The following is a 26,852-nucleotide window of genomic DNA, read 5'->3' as shown; positions in this document are numbered from 1 at the left end:
CACCAAATTGACCCTACAATGTACTACTAGCCAAAAAGATTAATAAATTATATTTTAATATTTCTTTATTTGTTTTGCTTTCTGACATTTAAAAAAAAAAAAAACTTCACAGAGAGACAAAAAAAAAAGATAAAATGTTCATAATAGTTACACAGAATTAAGCGATAACAAAACAGATTGTCATGGAGCTTCTTCATCACAGTTCATAGTCAGTCCGTAGTGATTATGTCTGTTCATCTTGCAGATAGGGAATGAAAAGCTGCCAACTTCCACACGACAGCATGAGTCTGGATATCGCTGCTCGCTGGATTTATTTATCCCAGCGATCTGTTTGACATTTGAGTAAATATCCAATAATTCCTCAGAGTCCACTTGTCCCAGCAACCTTGCTATGATATTTTACCAAAGGAACCTGTGAAAGACAAAAAGATGAATCATTTAAAGAGAACACAACAAGCAGAAGTTCAACATTTTTTTTGTAAATATGCCTGTCTGCCGTCAGGCTGAGAGTAAAATTGGAAGATTGATTCTATTACTAATCTTGTTCCTGTATATTTAATATGTAGCTACTTCAAGCAGCCAGCAAGCTTAGCTTAGTTTAAAGACTGGAAACTGGGGAAACAACCAGCCTGACTTATTTCAATGAACTAAAATCTATCCACCTAGCACTTCCAACTCTCTGTTTTTAACCCATCAGCTGTTTAAACTGTACAATAACACAAGTGTTCAAACTTCAACTTACATTTTTTTGTGGGAGTTATGTGTTGGATAATTGTTGAGCAGTTGCCAGGCAACCAGCTGAGACTGGTCGAGCACACAACCCTTAGAAAAACAGCACATTGTTTTAACACGTTAGTTGCTCTGCAAATTAAAGATACAGTATGTGATGTCTGTTGTTGAAGTGTTTGTTGAAGGATTTAATTATCTGTTGACAGAGTCAGGCTAAACGTTGTCTCCCTGCTTCAAGTCTTTATGCTAAGCTCATTAATTCGACTGCTGGCTGGTTGATGAGAGTGGTAACAATCTTTGCATCCCTCTGCCAGAGAGTGAGTAAGCTTCTTTTCAAAACTCCTGTAATAAAAGGCCTTCTTTTAAAGTCAAAGTTTGAAGACAGAGTGTTGAAAAATATAATTACACACACCCTCCCCTCTGCTGAGCAGCTGCAGGTTGCGTCCCTCCTCCTGCACCTGAAGCTGTAGCACCTGTTGGAGCAACTCTTGCCTAAGTGTTTCTTGCACAAGTCCCATCCTCTCCAGCTTCTCTCCGTTCAGACGCAACAACGCACGGCCTGCGGGGTGAAAGCAAGGGGCTCAAATAATCTGAAAAGCTTTGATTATGCAATCCTTTCATTCGTTTTGCATTTAAAAGGTCTGAGGATGATGCAAGCAGTCTGACCTGTGATTGCGTGGTGCGAGAACGCCTCCACGTAGGTAAGGTAGTTGTGTGGACAATGTTTCTTCAGCCATTTACAAACATCTTGTTGCGACCAGAGCACGACGGGGCGTATCAGGCTGGGCTGTGTCGGGCTTGTGTGATATATCCCATAGTTGTCCCTGGAACGGTACTGCGGACACACAGACAGGAACATATACAGATTAATACAGAGAACACGCTTCAGATAAAAAGTCCAACATTTTGTCAAAAGATTTATGATGAGACTAAAAACAATCTCCTCTTTGTAAAGTAAATACAAAGTTAGAGCAAAACATAGACTGTAAATATGAATGGATGAAGCCTGAGTGACATCACCCATCTGTTACTGCGGGGGGCTCTGGAGGCTCATCGGCAGCAGCATGCTGGAAATCCTGTTTCAGCCTAAATTTCAGTCAACCTAACGACAGGCTGAGAGCTGGAACAGAGGCGGGTTTTAAGCCTTATGACAAATCGTTACATCGTGCCCACCTGTCAATCATTTAAGTTACGCTCCTAGTATTGATAACACTTGTCGTTCATAGAATCAAAACAGAGCCGTTTAAAAATAATCCATCACCAGTACAGTGTGTGTCCATGATGACAATTAAATAATCAATCCTATTACGTTTTTGTACCAGGCTGTAATCATGTTCATTTCTACTGTAAAAACAGGCTTTTTGGCGGTGGTGTGTATGTGACTTCTTGGGCTCCTGGAGCCAGCCTCAAGCGGACACTCGACGAACTGCAGGATTTTGCACTTCTGCATTGGCTTCTCTTTTCAAGACCGGATGCGTCTTGCAGCAAACATACGGTTAGCTAAACATAGAGACAGTAAACAAGAGGAAACTGCTAGCCTAGCCCTGGTTAAAGGTAACAGCATCTTTCTACCAGTATCGCTAAAGCGTCAACTTCAACTTTATTGTCCCACAAGGGAGACATTTGCATTTGCAGCCAGTTAAAAACAAAAAACAGACTAAAAACATCTGGATAGAATGAACATCAAATTCATTAATTCATTAATACACAAAAAACAGAAAATGCCTAGAGCCTTCTATCGGTTGGTTGAGTTCATGCAATTTCACCTCTTTCTAGTCTTTGTGCTAAGCTAAGCTAGCCTGTTGGTTGCAGATTCATATCTATCATGCAGAAATTAGCGTGCCATCAATCTCCTTATCTAAAACAAGAAACTTGAGCGAGTTAAAGGGGAAACTTGCAAGCATGACTGCCAGTGTGATCATGAGATATAGCTCTTTAACCTTACAGGATGTAAAATTATGGGAGACCAACCAAACCGGGCCTTTGATCCTTCATTCAGTTTTAAAAATTCAGCAGGTTCAGCACTTCTAAGATTTTCTCTCATGCAGGAGAGATTCTTCAACAAAAAAAAAAAAAGAAGAGAAAAGTTGGCTCACATCTAAGACTCCTGAAGGGAGGTTACATTTGTACTGGGGAGTTCAGAGAAACATGTAAGAGAGAAACATGTAGCTTCTAAATAAATACTGAGTATATCTAGTATACATAAGAGGCCCTGCTGAAAAAGATGATGAGGCCTTCAGTATTGTGCAAATTAAATTATAATGAGTTGTTGGAGTCAGATTTGTTCAACTTAGTATCCATTGCATCAATGATTAAACATGCTGGTGTTGCTTGTGATGTCACTGATTGGTTTCTGAAGAGGCATTATGAAGCTTAACAATGTCGGTCTACATGTTGCAAATGCTATCTCCACCTGACTTTCAATTAATCTAGAAACAGGCAAAGAGGTGGAGCTTCGATGGACGGACTTTTAGCCTCCTGGTAAACAGCTACAATGCTCACACCTGTCAGTCAACTCCGACCTCCCCTAATAATTAAAATGAAGGCATAACTCCTAGCCTCAAAATGGATAGGTAATCAAAAAAATTCACCCCTTGTACAGTTTTTACCAACAAAGAAACTATTCTGACCAAACCAGTTTTTTTGTACCAGGCTGTGAACGTGTGTGTATCTCTGCTATAAAATGGGCATTTTAATACTGGCCCTAATTGGATTCTTGGATTCTTTGATGCAAAAAAGAGCGGAGGTAACGTTATGATCGACAGCTCCGTTTTCTTAACCGGAGTAGCAGAGTAGAAGAAAGGCAAGAGACGTAACAAAGACTAACAATACGGTCATTTAAATGAAGCTTTAGCGTAAGTTCAGTCAGGAAGACTATAATTGCCTTCAAGATCGGGTCTTTCTCATTCATCCCTTTTTGCACGCTCACTCACGTTTCCACTGTCATTCTCGAGCTGTCTTTTTTTCGGCTGCCATTGGATAATCAGTTGTCTCGTCAGCGGTACTCATTTAACCGATTGTATGGCGTTCCTCCCTCATTTTCCACCTATCATCCGGTCTCATCAAGTCATCAGCTTCACCACCACCAGTGTCTGGACTCCATGGGGGGGGGGGGATTTATTCTGTCGACGCTCAGAATTGTCATTCTCCAAACACATCAACCACCCCATAGAGTGCAAGCGCCAACGTATTTCTGTCAAGTCACATTTCCATATTATTCATTGTAATAAATAATGTGGAAACATGTGGAAAAGGAGCCACAGGTTGGACTCAACGCCAGGCCACCAGCTCAAGGACTATAGCCTACATTTATGGGGTGCGACTTAACTGCTAGACCAACCCCATTTCTTCTTTCTTCAAACTGAATACTCCCTAATCCACCACCACCGAGCAGCCGTTTTCTTTCTATCATCCTATTTACACTTTTCAACTCAGTACAGGAGTGTTATCTTGAAACTGGTGCTGCCTTAAAATCCTTCATTGCTGCAAAATGTGTTCTTCTGAATTGGTTTCTTAAATCAATAGAGAGAAGCCTTGAATATCATACAAACTGGACTGGTGCTCCTCATAGTGTGTACAGGTAAATAAATGTTATACTTTGCTTTGTCAATAAAAAGCTAACTCTTTCCTTAATGCATTAAAACTATATTGTTTTAAATGTGTTTTACAGACAGTTTATTGTTGTTATCACAATGTCAACCAGTGCTGCAAGTGTTGGTTATAATTATTACATACTGACATAACCCTGATATTTTGTCCATTCAGACATTTGTGTGTCCAATAAAATGTCAGATAATGAAAAATGTCCATCACAGTTTCCTGAAGTAAAAGATACCAAAACTCGTTTGTTTTGTGTAACCATCTGCTTAGAATCCAAAGATATCAAATAAGGTCAATTCAAGTCCTCGAATTCTCAGCAAATAGAGGAAGAGAAGAAAAGTTTGACACATTTGCTTAAAAAAGGGACTTGTATTTAATCTATGATCAACATTGTTGCCAATAGTTACAGAATGAATGAAACTGCTTTTGTGCTTAAAGTGGTGAAACATTAATGATTATAATGACACCATAATGACTGCTTACTGCTTTTTTCTCCTTTTCACAAGAACCAACATGTACAGAGCACTAGTGAGACGTCTGTGATCGTAGCGTGGATAAGAGCACAACATAAAGTGAGAAACATTAAAAAAAAACAAAATAAAGGATGAGAAGATGTGAAAGAGTGAAAAGATAGTTCACATGCTCGCCTGTAATAAAACTTCCAAACACACAACACTCATTAAGTTCTTGTTGCTCGGGACAAAAATAAACCAACCACTGCATTATGTTCATCTAAGAGGATTGAAGCAAACAAACAACACATTGTTTAAAACTCCTTTATCAGCCCGACCCAGTTCTATGTCTGCAGCTTTGGCTTCAGCTCATTACAGCCTTTAAAAAGAGACTTCCATGGGGTGAAGACAAAGGGACGGGCTCTCTGACTTTGTTACAAAGAGCTTTAAATGAGGCCAGTTTACAGCACACACGGATTGTCTCTGATGGTTGTGCAAGCTAACAAAGCTGTATCGGATAAAAACGGATGAAAATCTAATAAGAAAAAGATATTAGAAGTAGAGCAGACCGGCTACTGGACGACTTTTCACACAAGATATAGAGAAAAATGGTTTTGCATGCTGTTCATAACGCCACAATAACAATAATTGTATATGCCTCAAACATTGGTTTGTTTTGAACGAGGTCACACAGACACTTTTTTATTCACTCTTTTTAATGTACGGTTTATTTTGTTGTTTGGTCATTCCTTGTTTGTTTGTCATTGTGCTTATTTGTAGATTTCTATACGTGTGTACCATCAACCTGCAGAGGGACTACACATTGAAATTATCTTATGGCTACACTTTGGCATATTAACACGTTGATGTTCACTAAAGTGCATTGTCCCTATTTTTAAATGAAGAATTAAATAAATAAAATGTTCTTTATGCTCTGAATCAACAGACACAGTAGTGCTGCAGCACAGCAATAGTATTGGAGGACCTGTGCTATTTAAAGCCATGCTTAAAGGCTGTTAGAGCCCACAGACCCGCTGGGGAGAGAGCAACTTCCATTCTCCGCTAACAAAGTGCCCATTTGCAACAATGGATGATGACTGGCTGCACTTTGCTAGACTAGGAAATTTGCCTTTCAGACTTTTCCGGACAAAAATCTGACAGCAACTAGGAACACAGAGAGGAATATCTGGAACTCAATTTGGCAAGACAACAGACAAACATTTGATTTAATGATATATAACACATTAGATTTGCTATTTATGAGCTGAAGTGGGAGAAAACACATAACTTCAACTTTCTAGCAAAATGTAATTTGACTATAATGACCTCTTGTTCCATATGATGCAGACACTTCAGCTAGCTCTTTTATCATAATAATCGTTTCAATGATAATTTAAACCAGTAAGGTATGCAATCAATAAACATCAAGGATATATAACTTCATATCTATTTTAAGTTTGACTTTGAGCAACACGATGCAGAAATAACCATATCTCGTTGACCTTGAGAGAATATAGAAAACTCCAGGGTGTCACACAAAGTCAGTTCATGACTCAGGTGTGCTGTTTGACACGTTGATGTCCTGTAGGTGTTCAGTACCTGCAGGGCTTCTGTCCCAGGCTGCTGCAGCAACTTCACTCTCCTGCCTCCTGCTGTTTTCTGCCCACGCCCGTCATGCCAGGTTAGATTCCCACCCGTCCGTCGACTCAGCTGGTGCTTGAAGTCCTCAGGCAGCGCTCTATACTCCACGGCCGGTCGGCAGAAACTGAAACTGGATGCCGCTGAAGAGATCAAAGCAAGGAGGTGGGATGATTAGACGGCCGCGGTCTGCATGTAAACACTGATGATGTACAGCAGCAGGAGACACGCTCAGCAGAAACTACCTCACTCTGCATGACTTGAAAACAAAAGACAGAGTTGAACCCACCTGGACACCCTGTCATTCACAGATGATCTCATTACGTAGTACATGCTCGTGCCTGCTCTTTTGTTACAAAGGGAATAGTTAAAGGTCTGGAACTCTCGTTAGTCACAGTTCAGGTACAACTATTACTCTGTGCAGAGCATGTAGGTGAATGTCAAAGCTGTGAGACAATCCACTTTCTCATCATTATGGGGCGGCCTGCAGGCACACATCCAAACCCACTCAACTCTCAACAGCAGGTGGCTGCCCAACATCCAGTAATTAAAGAAAGTGTGGAACTACAGTAAACACGCTGTTTCTGGCACAGAGATCTTGGCAGTAAGCCACAGGTCATTACTGATTCATGTGCCAGATTGGAGGACTTCTCTCGCTGCGTGTGCAGCTGTGTTTGTTTGTGTGTGCTCTAACATTCGTCTTCAATATCTTAAATTGACTTAGAGAATTTGAAAAGAGGACAGAACGAGCGAGAGCGTCAAGGGAGACGAGGAGTTTGAGGGGATGAAAGAGAGTCTTTTGGTTTTCTCGCTTTGTGCCTCCCTCTTCTGTCATTCATCGTCTCCCCTGCTGAGAGCGCAGCAGAGACGAGTCCTGCAATCATCAAGAGAAACCAGCAGCTTCTGAATATTATGAATGAGACTCTCGATGCGATTTTTAGTTTCTTTGAGGTGCAACTCCAAGACTTTTTAAGTATGAACTTTCCTTCACAGTGGAACTACTCCCTCAGGCTGCAGCTGTAAACACAAATATGCCCCATTCCTGGATTAAATACGGATAATTAAGACCACTTGTCAAACTTCTTCCTCTGGCTTTGCCTGTTTATGAGAGAAAAAAAAGTCCTCATTAACTAACACGCTTTAAACTGCCAGCACAGCATTGGAGAACTCCTTGATGAAGAGAAATCTTACTGAACATACTGTGAAGAGTCTCGCCTCCTTGTGATATGTTTGATTTGGTATTTTGCCTGAAGACTACACTGCAGTGTAAAGCTTTTAGACGGATTTGACTAAAGCTTCTCCAATGTTTATTCTACCAGGGCTTAATAAATTCATGGGGGGGAAATCAAAGGAGGAGAAACATTACAATTCAAAAGGCGTTTAAGTGTAGCTGTCAAATAAAAAGTAAACAATCTTTGCTACCACTGACCACACACCATCAGACTGCTTATGCTGGCCTAGTGCGCTGTCCGTTTCAGCACCAGGTCACTGGCCTGCCCTCCAGAAAACACTGAGGACGTCCCCTTTGTTTCTTAAAACATCAATAATGTCCTAAAAGAGAGTTTAAACAGCACTGACTTTGAAGTAGTCTAGCTGAGCTGTTGTGTTTTTCCTTTTCATCCGATTTAGGTAAATTCATGTTTTGTAAAACGGAGCTATTAGCTGTTAATTGTCATCTTTACGTCATACTATGAGCAAGAATACAGCAGGCGTCATGTTACAAGACCTCTAACATACCTGGTCAACCTGTCTCGCAAGTACCGGGTTAAACAAACGACCCCATGCCTGGTTCAAGTTTCCTTCGAAAATACTATTCTAATGAATATTTCGACGATTTATTAAAGTATCGACAGGATAAAAGCCCTTACCGTCCACAGCCATGGTGTTCCCGTGCCGAAGTGGATCTAGTCTCACATCGTCTCCGGTGACCGACACACCGGCTGCGGGGTCCTGCGCCTTCCTCTACGCTGCTTTGTGTTTCTCGTGAAAAGTTTCAATGAGGTCGAGCTGGAGGAATGGCGCGCCACATCCTCGCAAGTCTTGCTGAGAAAATTCCTTTAAAAAAAAAAAAAACACACAGCTCACGTCCTCCAACGGTGTCAGTCCCTACTGGTGTCTGTCTGCGGGCTGAAGTTGCAGAAGACAAGACAGGAATGTCCCCGAGCTGCAGCTGGCTGACTGGTTCCGCTGGTTCAGGCGGGCGCGAGCATTCGTGTGCGCGTCGTGTCTATTTGAATGTGTGTGTGTGTGTGTGTGTGTGTGTGTGTGTGTGTGTAGTTTGTTTTTATGTGTCGTGAGAATCAGACGCGCGGCTTTTTCTCAAGAGCCTGCATGAGCGCAGTGAGCTCAAAGTGCAGCCCCGGGCCCTGTAATTAACGCAGCCAGTGGAGGCTCTGAAAAACAGCCGGATGAAAAGGCTTCTCATCACCGCAGCATCCAACTTAAGGAATTCCCCTTTGACTTCTCTTAAAGAAAGGGAGCTCTGTGCGCGCCCCTGGGCAGTGGGCCCTGTCCGTGATGGACCCTCTATGTGGGGTTTTGTCCAGAGGAGCTGTAAGATCACCGAGGCAGATATAACAGAGCACCGATCTGCTCCTAAAGGCCCACAGATTCTAACAGGAAAAGAGAGCAGAGGATTAGATTACCTCCCTAATCACAGTTATTCACAAGTAGAACCTTATGCTGCTCTACCATACAATATTTTATTTAATCATAGTTTAATACTACATGTGTGTCGACAGTTTTATTGTTGCAAGAGAAGATGGTGTGGAAGGGGATCAGATACACGCCCCATTAAAGGAGCCATATGCCATCTAGTAGGCTATATCCATGACCTCAAACTGACCTCAAACTGACCTCTTTAAGATGACTATTCTAAGCTGCTTCCATGTGTCCAACCTAAACTATGCATTTGGGAAGATTGAATCTTAAAATCCCTGTAAACCAAAATAAATACATGTTTTATAGTTTTTTATACAAAAGAAGAATGTATTATCAACCACCAGGCGAAATTTCAGCAACGAAAAAAACGTATAAGTTTATAAAATTAAGCTTCAAAATCATGGAAAATGTAGCTGTTCTCTCTCCTCTGGGATGCTGTGGGCGTGTCCATGGAATGCGCCGAAGCCACGCCCACATATATAGCATATATATGTATATATATATATATATATATATATACAACTAGATATATAGATACTAGAACTAGACTCTGCAAACATTTCCCTTCCATCCACTTTTTTGACTCCTCAAGATAAAACTGCTTTCCCTCTGAGCAATGCTGAACTTCCTGGCATCATCAGCATGGATGAACAAGCTCAACAGACAATGCCTTGTCCTGAACCAGAGCCTGCAATGGTGCAACTTCAATCACTTCATGTTACCATGCCTCCTGAAGTATTTGTTAATGTTTCAGTCCTGGGTAGTGAGGTTGCGGATGAGCAGCCCAAACAAGAACCAGAACTGAATATGACTCTCTTCTCTGATTCTCTACCACTTCCTTCAGCCAAAGCAGATGAACCCTCTGCCTTCAGTCAGGCCTTTGAAGAAGAACCTCTACTAGGCCAGGAATCAAACTCTGCTGAGACACTGTTGCCACTACCTCCTGATACCCTGCCAGCTGAACCTCAAGTCATGGGGTGTGAGGTTGATGATAAGCAGCCCAGCCAAGATCAAGAACCTGCTGTGGTGCAAGATCCAGTGCTTATTGGAGATGATACTGATGAACTCTGCGTAATTGCTGAGGCAAAACTACCAGATCCTTTACTAGGCAAGGAACCATACTGTGCTGCTGGGATGTGGTCGCAACTACCTCCTCCTGACACCCAACCAGATGAACCCCCAGTCAAGGTTTCAGTGCTGTGGGGTCAGGTTTGGAAAAATCAGCCTATCCAAGAAGCCGCACCCCACCAACTGAACCTCCAGTATATATGGTGTCAGTCCTGGGGGGTGAGGTGATAAATAAGCAGCCTAGCAGAAGACCAGCTCTTAGAAACTCCAATGATGTGGTGCAGGATGAGATCCCGGAGTCTGGAATTGAAAGCTGGTTCGGATGGTTTGGAAAAGCTTTCTACTGCTGCATCAAGCCTGAAAAAGAAGCCTGAGAATTGTCACAATAATCAATGTATGGTTCCATTGCAGTCAATTAGCATCAGCCTGTCTCATTTGAAGTCATCGTGATGTTGCTTAGACAAAGTGTTAAGAGATGATTATTATAGAACAATAATTGCCAGCTAATGTAAACAAAAACAAGAATGTGAACCTCTTGGTCAAACTAAAAGAAAGGTTTTTGGGCTTCATTATGGCCCTACATGAATATATCTCTACAACATGTCTACATCTTTGGGGTGACCAGTAAGTGTTGTACAGTATTCTCTGTACTGGGTAACAACTGAATTTGTCTCAATTTCTGGGATGTCTTGAAACGTAAAAGTAAAAAAAATAAACTAAACACCCATTGACTGCATGTCTATGGTTTGTAAAAGAAATTACTTAAGAGGAGTTTTCTATAGGTTAAGGTTATAATCATGTTTTCATCAATACCCTGTCTGAATTATCTCAGAATCAGCACGGAGCTCGTGTCCGCGCAGGATGGCATCTCCCACTACAAAGATGGCACACAAAAATATATAAAACCCCTTAAAAAGGAGGCCAAACAGAATTTAGTTTATTCATTGCTACACATATTATTAAAGCTGGAGAGAGTAGCTGAGACATTATCCCTAAAGGCTCCGCACTGAATTCAATTGGAGGTCCTCATCTTATTTATATCAGGCTGCTTTGGATTTAAAACAGTTGATAGCTGATAGAAATACAGCTGTTCAAGAAGCATGACAGATGTTCAAATGATCGGATTGGAGCCAGAAGAAACACTTCAGTTTTTGTACAGACTGAAGATGTCCTCCAGAGACCGAGTCAGGCAGGTAAATGTGGTGGTGAATGTGTGATGATGAGCGCTGATTACAGAGTTACTTTGTTAATTTGCCTTTTGAATTTTTTATCCATGACTGTGATTCAAAGCACTTCATAAATGTATGCATTATTATGTATATTATCATTATGAAACAAGAAATATTAGACAGGGATGTGCAGGACACCTGATCAGTAAAGGAAGTTAATATGAGCTGATCTTACACTAAGAGAACAGACATACAGTAGATGTTTTTCACAGGCTACACCTTTAGTGACAAAGAAGTTTGTAACCGGGGAATCAGCTTTTCTTTCAAGTTCAATGACGGTGTATACTTCTGAATCCCCCCTAAATTAAAACTCAAGTTTCGTTGCATTTGGAGTTAAACATATGAAATGTTTTTACCTCCTGTGCTTGAAGAAACAGAATAGTTTTACTAACCTAAGGTAAAATGCAGATCACAGTGATGTCTGTTGTGTCGATCCCCGGTGGAGGCTTGTCCCTTTCTCGAATATAAAGCTTTTTAAATTTTCTACAGATATGTTATTGTACAAAGTGCCTCAGTTTCAAGCCAATATCTCCCTTCTAACTGATCAAAAGAAATGTAACCATAACTCAGAAAACAGTCAAGAGTTAAACAGGATGAGTCTCTGAGCCTGATGGCATCCTTTATAAGTTTTGTTATGTCCATTAGATCAAGAAAACACACCTCATTATTATTCTAATACCGTCATAGAACAAATATAATTCCTTCATAGCTCAACCTAACAAATGCTTCCTTCAAATGTCATTCATCACCCAGTGCATGGAGTTGTGTTTATGATCATAGAGCCAAATTAATATAACAGTGTTTATATTATTGGTCTTTATTGCCCTATTACAGATTTGTATTATTATAATTTTTTTTACTAATGGCATATATATTTTCTGATATGTCTCAACTTGAAAATGCAGAAAACAATATGGACGACATAGAAATCCTTATGTCACATAGCTTATCCAGCAGAGTGCAATCCAACTCCACAGCCCAAACACTGTCAGCACTGACTGCAGCTTACGTAGCAGAGCTGAGCAGCTGAGCAGGCAGTGCTCAGCACTAGAACAGCTGACAACATATAATGTTTGGTATTCTTTATCAAAACTATTTGCTTAAAATGAAAACCCTTTCAGTACCTTTCTGATTCATATCGGTGCTTAGGAAAGTAATAAGTATAAAGTCTATTTTTATTCAAGCTTCTATGGTGATGATTTGGCGCTGTTGTGCACTGCGGGATAAAGAACAATTATTAGGTGTATGTACTTCCCCTCCACATCTGGAACCACTCTCCAATCCGTCTGTTAAAAGTGAAGCTGGGAGAGAGAGAGTTATTTTAGCATGAGTCTGAGATCAGAGGGAAAGACAGCTTTGCTCAGTAAAAGGTTACACATTTCTAGCTGCACCTCTATGACTCCCATGTTACACCTCATTCATTGAAAGTATATTAAATCACAGACAAGAGATGCAGCTTTATCATGACAATTTGGGGGGTGCTGTTAAATAACTTAGTTTAGCTTATCAAGAGGACTCAAAATGGCTAAAAAAGATTGCCAGTCGTCTGACTTCAAAAGAGAGTGGTGTTGATCTTCTCTTCCAACACTCAACAAGAGAGCAATTTTAGGACGCTAGTTACAGCAAACATGAGCGATAAAAAATGAATGAATGGGGCGCTGGTGGTGCAGTGGTTGGTGCGTGCGCCCCATGTATAGAGGCTGTGGTCTTCCGGGCGGGCGGCCCGGGTTCGAGTCCGGCCTGTGGCTCCTTTCCCGCATGTCGTTCCCCACTCTCTCTCTCCCTGGTTTCCTCTCTGTCCACTGTCCTGTCTCTCCAGTAGAGGCACAAAAGGGCCCAAAAATAAATCTTTAAAAAAATATATAAAAAATGAATGAATGTTACAGATCATAAGTAAACCTTCCAGTTCTTGGGAACTCTGAGACTATTCAAAGTTTGCATATCAAATTTAAAAACACAAATTTTCCTCTCCTGAGGCCGTGCAACATTTTAGTCACAGGTAGTTTGTTATGGGTTGTGTTGTCTGTGTCTGTCTCCCCTCCCTCTCTGAGCTCCTGGACAGGTTGGTACTCTGCCCATCTCTGGGGGAGACTGATGGAGAAGTGGAATCACCTGTGTACGCATGCCGCCGATGAATAAAAGGTACTGGCTGCAGGGGGGAAGAGAGGGAGTCACATCCGTGTGCTGGGACACAGGCTGCTGGAGTGCCAGATCGTCTCCGTTGCAGTTTTTCTAAATTTGTGTACCTTTGTGGGTGCACCTAAAGCTGGTTATTGCTTGTGTGTTTCCTGTACAAATAAATACAGCGACTATTATTTTTGAAACCGAATTCTGGTCTCCACCTTGATTCCGGGTAAATTTAAATTTGTTGTTCCCCGCATCCCCTAGAACTACGGGGAACGTAACATAGTTAAAGGACGAGGTCTAAATTGGAGGCAGCACATCATGCCCTGCAGTCCAAAGGATCCACTATTCTTAGTAACAATCCGGCTCTAATTATTGTCAGTTTTCAGTGGTGTGTCAGCCTCGTCTTGAATGTCCTAATTTATTTCTCTGGTTGTTGTTTTCTTTAAGAATCAAAAGATGCCAAGAGTGGATCCAAGGCGAGGCTCCCCGCTGTTTTTCATACTGCATCTTCTTATTGATGTTTATTTCAAATGACTCCACAAAAGATAACATCATCTGACAGACATTCTTCTTCATCCTCCCATCATCATTGCCTGAATTACCCGCAGTGAACTTCCCATTCATTACCGCCTCTACAGTAGAAACAGTGGTCACAGAAATTCATTGTAGTACATCCCATTTACACCACAAATCACTCATGGGATTGTAAAAGCGGCTAACTAGTTTTGGTGTAATTGGTAGTGTGTGGGTGTGATTTCTTCTTTCTGCAGATGTTTCTAAGGAAACAGAGACTGGAGCACTGGGGCTCCTCTTAAACTTTCAGCGTGGACTCATTTGGCCTGGTTAGAGCGCTAAGAGATGAAAGGAAGAGTTGAATTAATAGTTTCCACAGGAGAGTACATCAAAGGGCCTCAAATATTAATGGCATACATTTGAGGTTAACTCTGAGCAGCTGGCTTTTGTTTTAATGTTGAACAAAGGAATTCTTTTCATCCATTTTATTGGTCATTCCAGAGTTAGAAAAAAATCCTGCAGTCAATTACTTCCAGTCCAAATACTTAAGATACTGTACAGAAACACTACAGTACGAGTTAACGGTTCATAATTAAATAGTATCTTTTGGGTACATGGTGAGCTGTTGATCAAGTCAGAGCATTTGAAAGAAAGGCTAGAAATGTAAATTTGTCCTCTTAACATCTAAACCAGTAGTTAACACAAGGGGGCAGTATAATCCAGTTAACAGAGAGGGGTAGTACTCTTGTTGGTACAGCGCAATATTTCCCTGTTGTTCAATATTATATTAACAAAATTACAAAATCACTGTGACACATTCAACAGTAACCTTTAAAGTTGAGTTTTTTTCTGGTTTCTCTACAGGGTTGTCTATAAAGGCAATAGTTATCCAACAATATGTTTTTTGTTTAATACCCTTAAAACAGTGATGGAAAATTAACTAGAAAATAGGGCTGTCAAGAATCTCATAATTCAATTCCATTTGAATTCTTTGGGTCACGATTCGAGAGCATGTAGATCAATATGCTTTGATTCGATATTGATTCAATACTACAAATAAACTAGAAAAATATGCAGATAATTCATTACAGTACCTACTAAAATGTGTTTAATAACAATGTGTGTTTTCTTTGTATTGGTTGAGAACAAACGAACACCAATTTGTATTTTACAGATGTTGTTTAGTCAAGTGGGATCTCTGTGCAACGCAAATCACAGTATGGAGGCATCCACAGCGCCCCTACAGGAGGGGGGCTTCATTACAACAGAAATGATCAATTTCAGGATTTTCTGATTCGATATTGAATTAGTAAAAAAAACATAAAGCAATGTATGGTTGAATCGATTGTGTTAAACTGCCTTAATAGTAAATATACTTATGTTCTGTAATGAGGCACATTTTAATGTTCTTACACTTAAATACTTTAATTTTGAACCACTTTCTACTCAAACACATTTTAATAGCTTCTGTTAGCCGATCATTTGTAAATTAAAGAAGATTGTTAATAAATATCTCATCTAATAAATCATGATAAAGTCTCATAGCTATTCTATCTCACAGTTTAAATTACTTAAAGTACTTTGACTTTGGGTACTTACAATATATGTTGATGATTATGTTTCTGTACTTTAAAATACTGTAAGCAGGGCCTGGAATTCATTTTCTCAATTGGGGGGAACTCACCAACCCCCCAACCCAAATTCTTCACAAACAGCTTTATTGGCCATGTATGCTTACACACACAAGGAGCTTCAACATACAGTGAGGAGTTTGTATCTGATTTTCAGTCAACCTTAGAAAAACTAAAGACTTATCTATCCAGCTATCTACTGTATTTATGTATATGTATCTCTACATACCCCAAACATACAGTTTAATAATTCAAATGCAAATCTGAAGTCCTGCAGAAGAGGACAAAGTGCTTACCATTTAGTCATTTCTATATACCATTGCAGTCTAATGTAGAGTTACAGTAAGGTGTTGTTTGTTGGTTTGTATTCTACTTGAGGATTACCAACATATGAAGTTGGTGGTTTGTTTGTTGTTAGAGGATTGTAAAAAGTAAATAACTGAGCTCTGCTTTTAGTTTAGCCTGAAAATAATTCATACATTTTGAAAGCCGTGGATGTTTGTGTCAAAGTAATACAAAATATATAATAAACGCATTTTCAGAATGGTTTTGAAACAGTGAATTCAAAACAGCTAGATGTGGGAAACAATGGCAACAACAACGAAAAAATAACAATTCTTTGGGAACAAAAGAGAATTCAGGAACAATCAAGGAAGGGAAATTGAAAGCATGAAAAGCTTATTCTAAGGGAGAGGGATTTCTTTAGAGGAGACCTTGCAGAGAGGTGTGTGTGTGTTTGTTTGTTGGTTGGTGTATGTGTGTGCTTGTGTGTGTGTTATCCGTCTCCAGATGTGTACACACTGCCATGAGTCTGGCAACAGCAAATACACTGAACTTCTTGGGCGAGTGTGTGAAGTGTGCCTTGACCTCTGGCTCCTCATGTGGCCACCAAATGAGATCTCCCAGACCAACATTTGTTTTATCTAACGACTTTATTCTAAAGAGAATAAATTATTTTTCATGGGAACCGAAAAAGAAAAATACTCACTAAAACATATCACAAAGTATAAATCCAGTTCAGGATATTTTAAGTGAGCATTTATGTAAACTGAACAATCTTTAAGAAACAGGTTTTTTTTCACAGGAAACAAGGTTAGGCTGAATGAAGTGTTGCAACCTATTAGCCTGGTTTGTAACTTACACGGCTGTGAACATACAGGAGCAGATATACTACAGGCCACTCTAAAACAAACAATGCTGCAAATTCCACAACTTTACTTGTATTTCCCACATTTTACCCCTAAACCCTCTGACACCAATTTATGAATCATTCATGTCTTTACACAAATATATTCAGAAAATGTCTCCTGCATTACAAAACTGAAAAAAAAGAGAAAAAACAAGAATTTCCTTTGGATCGCGTTCCAACTCATCTGCTTTCCATGCAAATAAAAAAAGAAATTCCGTGCCAGTTCTGTTTGAAGAGCACTGCCAAAGCCACTCAGTCCAGAAAAACACAAACTTTACTGAAAACCAAAGACACACACACACACACACACACACACACACACAAGATTTACAGAGCAGCTCAGAATTTGGGAGGTTGGTGTTAAAACTAAACAAAAGGAAATAGGAAAAGGGATAAACAGAAATGAAACTACCCATATGTTTCAGACTCTCAAAGACACACGAGCATGCCGACCTCACCCTGTTCATTCTGTGGCTGTGCCGAGAAGTCAATGAACAGCTTAAGTCTGACGTATGCGTTATGACGGGCAGGTGAGTGGAAGCTAAAACAGCTGTAACTGTGTGATGCCATTCAGGGGAAACTCTGGGTGTAGCCGTCAGAATAAAGCTGCTCTTGTTTCACAGCAGCAGAGAGTCCGAGGCTGGGTGCTTGTGCGCTCTGCAGCATGTTTCACATCATACAATGAGAGCTTGTTGACAAATCACGAGGGTAAAAAAGGCTCACGGAGAATATGAAACACACACAAGCTGTCGTGTGTATCTGCACTGAACAGGGTGTTTCCAGGTAGAGGAGGTGGGACCTGGTACAAACAGGATACAGGAAATGGGCCTGCGTCTAAGAAGGGGGTCAATCAAACGAACCCTGCAACATAATGGACGCAGTGTTACTCTTGTTTTTAAATGAGTTCATGTTACAATGGTCCCAGCAAATCATTTTCAAAGAATGTCAGACTTGGTGGTCTGAAAATATAATCAGTGGTAGAAATACTACAGGTTAAAGTCTTTCATTAAAATCCTACCTCTGTGTTATGTGAGTTCCATGTACTTAATGCACTATAAAACAATTTCCTCTTTCTGCAGAAAACATCTCCCCTGTGACTGATGCATTATGTAACATTATCAGACTTGTGTAAACAGCATGTAACTGTTTTAGCTCCCTGAAATAAAAGTGTGTCACTCTGAAATGTAGTGGAATTAAGGTTGTCTAAATGTTTGATACTTTGCTTTTCAAAACCACTTTTTAAAAAATGATACAACCTCCATTATTTTAATGAGCGATGGTAGACTGCAATGTACCGAAGTTGAAAAACATTTCAACCCAAAGCTGCTATGAGTGAAAGAGAGACAGCAGTCGTGGTCCATTTAAATTTACAGGTCGGTTCAATGGGATTGTGAGTGATAATTTGTAGAGGAATATCTTAAATTGGGTCTATATTCGGTAACTAATCGCTGCCAAAGCTTCTGTGCAATTTAGACAGTGTTCAGGAGTTTGCTTGCAATTTTAAAGTAATTAAAAACAAGAAATTAAACTATTTGGGTGCCTAGAACTTTTTTGTTGGCGTGGTTTAGAAACGGGTATCCATGTTGTTGTTTTCTTCATCAAATTTTTTGACAACCCTAAGTGCACTAGAATTTTAGAGGAGTATAAAATGGAAAAAGTAAAGAAAATTCAAGCACCAAAACATTATTCTCAAGTATGGTACTTGGGTTAATGAATCTGTTTTTTTATCCAAAAAAACTAAACTACAGTCTGGGACAGTCCTTCAAACTGTTTCTCATGTGATAAATGGAAACTGTGCTACTTGGTTTGCTCCATCGTCACGCTCAATACTCTTTACACTCTGAAAAGTCACAGACAGCCTTGTGATCCATATATCAATAACAAGGTACATTTTTACCTTCTTAAAGGAATGACACACTCGGTCTAATGCTGGCCTGCACTCTCCACAGTAATGGAACAGAAGCACAGGCTGGAGAGAAGAGTGAAACATAATGAACAATTTTAGAGTATAAAAGTAAAAGCTTTCAAATACTTTATACTTTAGCAAAGGTTTCATTGGAGGGTTCAGTTTGTCGTCCAAAGGTGGACATTGGGAATTCAATGCCTCACTTTGAATTTGAAATTTTTAACTTTATTAGAAATTCCTCAAAATAACTGATTATGATAAATATGTGTAATTTAAATGTAGCTCCACCAAGCTCGTCTTTTAGTGGAAAGTGTTGTAGCTGTGGTACAGTGGAGCTGCCAGGCTTCTCTATGAACTTCTATAGCTGCACAAAGACTAGTGTTGTGAATGAATGTGTGGGCTTGTGAGGAAAGGCACTTAAGCATGGGTGTGTACTGTCACAGTCTTCAACACAGGGTATTTATTTGTATTTGTTCAAGTTCCTGGAGGTTTGCTGTTAGGTCGAGGTTTCAACTGTGTCAATGTATATGTGTGGAGCAAAATAACCCGAGGTGTTCCAACTCTAGTTTAGTACCACTCACTAGGTAGCATTTTACACAATTGGAAAACAAATTCATTTTTAGGTATTTTATGAAGCAAAAGAACAAATGTTTTCTATGTTTCTACTTTATATAATAAATTAAGTATTCAAGTACTGTAATAAAGAATATTTTGACTAACCCGTCCTAATACTTATATAAGTATTTATTTTTCATGGTACTTCTATCAGTGACTTTGCTTTATTGATCTACACATTTATTTCTTAAGCTGCAGATCTATACTGTGTGAAAACTTCATGAATGTCATTCTAAGGATAATGATATTGAAGGAATCATAAGAGCATTTGGGGAAATGGGTGCTGGAAATGGCTGCAGAGAATAATAGGGATATCACACATTCACCCTTTTAAGGAGCATCTCCTTTATTGAAATTGCTTTTGCTCAGTGTTGTTGGCAGCTTTTCTAATCTCCATCAGTTCAACATATTTGCCAGTATTGCTATCAAAGTCTCAATGTACTTTTTTTACAGCGGACATTCTGACTTTTCATAGCAGATGAAGCACAGTTGTTCCTGTGCTCTGTTTCATTTAGTTTCAAGACAGCATGCACAATATCTGTGACATCCAATATGTCAAAATATCCTTTTTGAAAAAACCTAAAGGATCAAACACACAACAGGGTACATCTTCTTCTTCCTCTAAAGAAAGAAGAAAAACACATTGTTTGTAACCATTTGCCTTGAATCACCTTTTCCCTCACTTTTACCAAGAAATGTGAGGCTGTCTATTTTGGGTAAAGGATTGGTGTTGTTGACTCTGGACATGACGTGCTGTTTTCCCCTCTGGGTTGCTGTGATGTCACATGGGAAAATAGCTAATGGGGCTTCAGCTTCCGTCTTAAATGGTAGAGGCAACACTTGAAATAGATGTATAATAAAACCCCTATTTCTATAAATCTAAATTCTCAAAAATTCTACAGGAAAAAATGTGAAGGCGAGGGCTGTCGTGTCTCCTCCTGCGTCACTTTGGTGTTACTTTGAGGAGGATGGGTGGGAGGAGATATGCAGATGTGGTGCAAGTGGGGCCCTATTAGTGGAGTTAGAAGTCCACCAAACTCACAGTGGACTGTTGTCACTAGCTCAGTCCACCACACCCACAGCCACAGTCAGGGTCAACTTTCACAGGTTGGCATTTTTGCTTTCAGCCAAGAAAGGTTATTCTGCAGAGACTGTTGTGACTTCTATGTGTTTCGAGACTGGGCAATTCCATCATTTCCACACAAAGTGGATACAGTGGAACTGAGGCTTTACATGCCCTGGACGGGGGAATACTTTTTTTTCTTCTTTAAAAAAAATTTCCTCAGCTTGAAGAGTCCTTTAACTCAAATCTTGACCTTTTACGTGGATATTGAAAGATGCATTTTGAGATGGCATCGTGTTCCATTTTGTTCTTCACTCTATTTTTGACAATTGTCGAAACCAAGTTCTACAGACCCTTCCAGTTTAACCAGTATAAAGCTGGGCTCAGTCCACATCATGAACAAGGGAAACCCACCAGCAGACACAAGTAAGTTTGATCTCTGTTTCTTGTTCTGAAGAATAACATTTACACTGTTTAAGATTAGATCAAATTATACATTTCGCTTGTATTTACAGAATGCAGTATTTTGAAAGACAAAAACAAAATACAATTATTTGTCCAAACTTTATTTTCTCCTCTTTATCTCCTCTCTAAAAGGAATCATTGTGCCTATGTTGTTGAAAAGACAGTGTCCTTCACTGTGCAGGATGGGGCAGCACCCTATGTAAAAGCAGAGTACAACAAGTGTTCCTGGGGTCAAAAATGTCCAACTCTTCTGTGAGTAATCAGCAGTTCTTATTATGTTATTAAGATATTCAGCCTTTGAGCTGGTAACTAAATTTTCTTTGGAATTACACTACTTCATGGCACAAAAGTCAGGTTTCTGACAAAAGGTTTGTTGTTCCCCTCAGGTATCGACTGATGTACAAACCAATGTACAAGGTGGCACATAAAACTGTCACAGAGCTGGAGTGGCGTTGTTGTCCTGGTTACTCTGGGTATGGTTGTATGGAGGGACCTCCAGTTTACCAACACCCGATGAAAATGATGCCGCCATTCGAAGGCCCTCAAATGAAAGGCCCACCAATGAAGGGCCCATCAATGAAAGGCCCTCAAATGAAAGGCCCACCAATGAAAGGCCCACAATTCAAGGGCCCACAGTACAAAGGTCCCATGTTCAGGGGTCCCATGTTCAAGGGTCCACCTATCAACAGTGTTATGAAGGCCAACCCATGGAGTCAACCCAAAGGACCTCCCACTAGCAGTTTTCACTCTTACCCTATGCGCCACTTTGGGCCTCCAGGGTCTTCCTCCTACCCAGACACCTCCTTTGAGCCGTTTCCACCTCAACCAGAGGCAGAGACAAAGCCAGAGCTACAAGAACCACATCACACAGAGCATGACCAAGAGCATGAGCATGATCATGAGCTCGAGCACAGCCAAGGACCTGAGGAACACATACCAGACGAAATCCCTCCCATTCCCTCTGGTGTTGAACAGCGTGAGGGTGAACCAATAGGTGTGTTGTATGTCTTTTTTTTTGTTGTTTAACTCTGGATAATAACAAAAATGAGCTTACACATTTACAAGCTTACAATTACAATCTTGAGCTCTGAAAGACTGATATAGCATTTTACCAAATTTGTACAACTATAACATCAAGGCCCAAAAGTTTGTTGGTACCAATGTTAACAGCTTAACCTTTCTCTCTTTAGGCCAGACACTAGACAGCGAAACAGAGGAACGAATATTTCGAATGGAGGAGGATGTGCAACGTCTAAACCAGGGCCTGGAGATCCTGAGGGGTACTGTGAATGGACTGGAAGATAGTCTACGGGCCTCGCTAAGAGAGGATGCCAACAGGATGCTATCAGCTCTGCTCTCAGCTGTCCCGGGCCCCGTTCCTGCTCCAGCTGTTTCCTCTAGTCCGGACACTGTGGGGTTTGTAGAGATTCCTGGGGGAGATTCTGACACAGAGGGTCTAGATGGCAGACATGTGTTTCCAGGCCTTACAGAACTGAACGGAAGAGTGGAGGAGCTCAAGCTAGAGCTTAAAGCCAAGACTGCAGAGCTGCAGGAACTAAAAACGACAGTGATGGGACACGATGGAGCACTGAAAAAGATGTCAAATACAGAAGGTGCTGTATCAAACACCACTGACAACCTTGGAGGCAGTGCACCAGGGGCTTTGGAGAAGTTAATGGATGCGAAGCTGAGTGAGGCAAGGACAGAAATTCTTGGTGGGTTTGAGAAGCGTGTGGAGAGTGCAGAAGGTCGATGTGAGGAGAAAGCCGGGGATGTGCGTCGTCAGTGCCAGAGGGAACAAGGTGAGAAGCAGGAGCAGATGGAAGATGCTCTGGAGGAAAGTAACGCAAACTTAAGATCAGAGCTGAGAAAGCTCCAGGCACAGATTCATGGTTTAAAGGCTACAGAGAGCTGCAGTAATAGTGTGAGTGGCCTGACAGAAAGGGTGCAGCACTTGGAAACATCAGTGACAGGCCTAAACCAGTCCCAGGGGCACCTGAGAGTGGAGCTGGGAGCACACAAGGACCATATAGAGGGGATTCTGGAGGGGCGTCTGGGGTATGTAGAGGACAAACTCAACTTGACTGGGAAGATTCAAAGTGATGAGGCTGGAAGGAGGGATGGTGTCTTAGACAAAGCCATGAATGGACATGGCCTGGAGTCCAGAATGGAGGGTAAGTTGAGGGCTGTTGAATACCGGTTACTGACAGCTTTGGAGGAGCTGGGTAATGCCACGGCCCCTGCTCTGCTGGAGGGTCATGCTGTTCCAGCTCTTGAGACAGAACTTGAGTCCTTGCAAGAGAGACTAGAGGTGGATGTCGACAGACTGCAGAAGCAACTAAGCAGCCTTGAGAGACTCTGCTCCTCTTCCTGTTCCTCACCACAAAATTCAGTTGCCATCCAGGGAGATTCTGCTGCGTCAAATGCTAACCTGGAAAAGCAGCAGGATTTGAAAGAGGTTCTTGACATGCAAGATGACCGTTTGCGCAGGCTTAATGCCACACTAAACAACATACTTAGGCGACTGACCCGCAAAGACCAACAGGATCAAGTAGAGGGAGGCCATCCCACCCAAGGACAGCTCACAATCCTCAAGTTCAATGTCCGCTCAGTCAACCACACCCTGAAGAGCCTCCAGGATTCACTTGGGACAGTGGTGCATCAGGTAGGTCAAGCAAACAACTCCTGGCATGAGAGAGAGGCCCGTCTAGCCCAGCAGATAAAGGGTGTAGTCCAGCTGGTTGGACACCAGGCCTCAATGCTTGGGTCAGGTGAGCGCAGACTGACTCGCCTTAAGGCTGAGCTGCAGGAGTTGAGGCGAAGGCTAGCTGAGGAGGTCGGAGGCTGTCGAAGCACTGCTTTGGGGGTCCAGAAAGAGGTAACTGTGGTTGGGGGGCGTGTTGCCAATGTGGAGGACAAGTGTAATGGCCTGAATTTCCTGGCAGAGGACCTGGAGAGAATCAGGCAAGAGTTGGAAGGTCAATCCAGCGGCCTCCTCCTGCAGGTCAACGGGACTCTCTCTAGTCATACTCAGCAGCTTTCTGAGCTTAGAGCTGAACTCAGAAACTGCACCTCCAAGGCAGAGCCAACACAACAGACTCTTGAACTGGAAACAGAGCTGAAACGAGGGGACACCTTCACTTTAAATTAGTTCAATTTAAATCAACAACATATTTAAAAAATGAATGAAAAATAGTGTATTTATAACTGGGGTCCACAAAAACCACATCTCATTATTTGAATTGTAAAATACAAAGGTTTTGAACCTGCACTGATAATGACAGGCTTCTTTTTGATAGAAAGGAAAAGGCAGCTAAATGTGACTGCACTAATAACACAGAATCATGAAGGTGCTGACATGATTTTTTTTGTCAGAATGGACCATCATATAGAGCCCTAGTGATTGAAGAAGGGATTTATAGCATCAAATTGCACATGTGATACTGTTTCTGTTTCTGTAAAGCTTACCAAAAATCATATATGAAAAGTTGTTTTAGAATGTTTACATGTTTAGGTTTTTTATTGTTTATCCTATGTCCGAAGTTTACTAGATATTGTGTTTTTTTACTTTTTCACTTAAGTATTGATTTCTATTACGGTTGTAAAAATTCTGTTTTATGTCAAGCTGCACAGTTTCATTTCAAAGTTCTTCACCATTATATTCCAATAAAGAAGTTTCTTAATTAATTTTTGCTTGGATAATAGATGTTTGCAGTTTGATACATACATACACAATCATATTAAATACTGTTCTGGGGTATGTTGTGGGTTGTCTGAACACCAACCCTAAATCCCAGAAACAAGTTGTGTTTCAACATAAAAATGAGAGGTATTGATGCAGAGAGGTGGGGAAACCACAAGAGTGCAACAGAGAAGCATTAATACTGTTTACTGCTGGGGACCAGGGGGGGTTATTTGACCAAGGATATGTTTATTCAGAGAACATATTTTAAAATGTATTGCAATTGCTTTTTCTTGGCAGAAGGCTGTCAATAATGACAAGGGGATTCAGACAGACAGACAAGGAGCACTTCAGTACAGAAACATATATCTTATTATGTTTGTAAAGGCTGCAGATCTTCAGCCAGCTGTCTGAACCTGGTTCTCATTGGACATTACAATTAGGCGAGACATGACTTTGCCAATAACCCTCCCCTGTTAATTCCTGCTCCCCTATCGGACAAACAATCGTTAAAATGACGGCTATGTGGGAGAGGAGCCCACTGCTGAGACTAGTGGGGAATAATAACAAAATGCCAGTGAGGAATGAAGGGCAGACAGAAAAGATAGACAAAAAATGTTGGAGGTATTGAATAATGGAGCAATCTTGAGACGCAAATACCAATGTCAGTAATGATGCAAGTTCATTGACACCTGCAACAACAGATTGAGAAAATATTTCCACAAGCAATCTTTAACACATTACCTACCTACAAATTGTATTATATTATTTAAAGTGTAAAGTTAAATTGGATCAACCTAGAGTTATAATGTAATTATTTTTTGTATGGCTTTATTACCTTTTCACAAAAGAAAATAATTCTCTCCCTGCCTCACCAAATGAGTCCCACATTCAGATCTCCGTTGCATATTTCTGATTTCTTTTCCATTTCCTCCCATCCCTCCCTTTCAGTTCACAGTCACACCTCATACACGGCCAGACAACAACACATTAATCTTGTTTGTTTCCAAGTAGACACTTTAAAAGAAAGGGCAGAAGGAGGCCCTGGTGAATATGTCTTCTCTGACTCAGTCTCTTCACTGCTCACTCATGGATCAGACTCTGAGCTATGCTCCCTGCTCCACTCCCAGACAGTCACTGGCAAAGGCATGCACCCAAATCACAAAAGGGAAAACTGGCACAAAGACAGAGGACAAAGGATATTTGAGCAAACAGAGGCCTGCAGTGGTCTCACATGTGAGTCATCCTATATTGTGTCCTCTGCAGAAGCATATGGTCAAAGTAGGGTTTTTGTCCTCATTATAGTGATGGTCCGAAGACAGATAGTAATGATTACAGTTGGCTCACACATAAACTTGCCCAAGAGGGGGTTGCCTTTAATTAAGGACTCAAATATTCTCAGTAATAAGCTTCAAAATTTGACATTTACAAGAAGCAGTAATGTGTCAAATTGTATTGGGGAAAGGTTATACTTGGAGATGCATCGATTGTGAAAATCAGGCCAGATTCCAATAACATATATAATATTCTTCATATCTGTTTTTCAAGTGCGCTATCAGATTTGATGCATTTAAAATATTCTTAGATGTCCCTACTCTTTAATGTCACTGGAACATGTCTTACATACTGCATATCCCTGTTCTTTTGGAGAAATGCTGTGAGCCACATGCTGCCGACATTTTCTTTTACATTTGACCATGAAAACAAATCAGAGTTTGTCCAACATCAATACTGCATATGCAAAACAACTTCAACAAATTCAATAAAAACAAAATGAAAAAAAACATGTACATTCAGACACAAAAAGATTACAATATCAAACATCAACAATAAAATCAGTGAAGAGCTTAAACCAAAATGGAAATTTCTACCAAGTAATGTGGCGGTGTGAAAATGTGCAATAATAGTCAAAGAAGAGCAACCTGAGGACTAATTGCTGTTACATTAATGAATTGCTCTGGGCATAAATGAGACGTGGTGTCTTTTAGTCTTCCACACATGTGCCCTGAGATAACGACCAGAGGGTAAAAGCTCAAACTCACTATGAAATGCATGATTTGGGCATGCTTGTATTGCATTAGCTCTCCTCAGGTCCTGCCCGGTATGAATGGTTAGAAGCCCCTCCTGCCATCTTCCTAAAATTTTGCTGCTCGTTTTATAATCCAAAAGTACTCTGCTCATTTTCACCGTGCCCACATCTTTGTGCAAAATGCAGTATTTACTAATTAGTGACAGCTATGAGATGAAAATTTGTCATATGTACTCATTATTCAACGTTCTCATT

At 40.7% G+C, this 26,852-nt stretch overlaps 2 protein-coding genes across 3 annotated transcripts; one reads left to right on the top strand and one right to left on the bottom strand.

The window, feature by feature from the left end:
* Positions 1–47: 47 nt before the first annotated feature.
* Positions 48–8,630, bottom strand: samd10a (sterile alpha motif domain containing 10a). 2 transcript variants are annotated; one of them, XM_061057766.1, is made up of 5 exons: positions 8,288–8,627; positions 6,381–6,562; positions 1,396–1,564; positions 1,142–1,288; positions 48–412 (listed from the first exon to the last, which is right to left on the bottom strand). In XM_061057766.1, the coding sequence occupies exons 1-5, from the start codon at positions 8,298–8,300 to the stop codon at positions 390–392; spliced, it is 534 nt and encodes a 177-aa protein (XP_060913749.1). In that variant the 5' UTR covers positions 8,301–8,627; the 3' UTR covers positions 48–389. The 2 variants fall into 2 exon arrangements, with proteins under 2 accessions (XP_060913749.1, XP_060913748.1); XM_061057765.1 differs by lacking the exon at positions 48–412 and adding an exon at positions 449–822 and having other exon boundaries at positions 8,288–8,630.
* Positions 8,631–20,421: 11,791 nt separating this feature from the next.
* Positions 20,422–24,510, top strand: emilin3a (elastin microfibril interfacer 3a). The gene is made up of 4 exons (XM_061058139.1): positions 20,422–20,847; positions 21,019–21,138; positions 21,273–21,880; positions 22,077–24,510. The coding sequence occupies exons 1-4, from the start codon at positions 20,696–20,698 to the stop codon at positions 24,035–24,037; spliced, it is 2,841 nt and encodes a 946-aa protein (XP_060914122.1). The 5' UTR covers positions 20,422–20,695; the 3' UTR covers positions 24,038–24,510.
* Positions 24,511–26,852: the final 2,342 nt, after the last annotated feature.

This window comes from Labrus mixtus, chromosome 15 (assembly GCF_963584025.1).
Source record: "Labrus mixtus chromosome 15, fLabMix1.1, whole genome shotgun sequence".
In the NCBI taxonomy this organism is placed as follows: domain Eukaryota; kingdom Metazoa; phylum Chordata; class Actinopteri; order Labriformes; family Labridae; genus Labrus; species Labrus mixtus.
This window is presented reverse-complemented; position numbering and strand designations above follow the sequence as displayed.

Excerpts from the sequence above, each read along its gene's own strand:
- emilin3a (XM_061058139.1), top strand. The coding sequence starts at position 20,696 with ATGCATTTTGAGATGGCATCGTGTTCCATTTTGTTCTTCACTCTATTT. Across the intron at positions 20,848-21,018 it reads AAACCCACCAGCAGACACAA|GAATCATTGTGCCTATGTTG; the intron begins GTAAGTTTGATC and ends CCTCTCTAAAAG. Across the intron at positions 21,881-22,076 it reads GCGTGAGGGTGAACCAATAG|GCCAGACACTAGACAGCGAA; the intron begins GTGTGTTGTATG and ends TTCTCTCTTTAG.
- samd10a (XM_061057765.1), bottom strand. Across the intron at positions 1,565-6,380 it reads CTGGGACAGAAGCCCTGCAG|TACCGTTCCAGGGACAACTA; the intron begins GTACTGAACACC and ends GTGTGTCCGCAG. Across the intron at positions 823-1,141 it reads GCTGCTCAGCAGAGGGGAGG|GGTTGTGTGCTCGACCAGTC; the intron begins GTGTGTGTAATT and ends TGTTTTTCTAAG.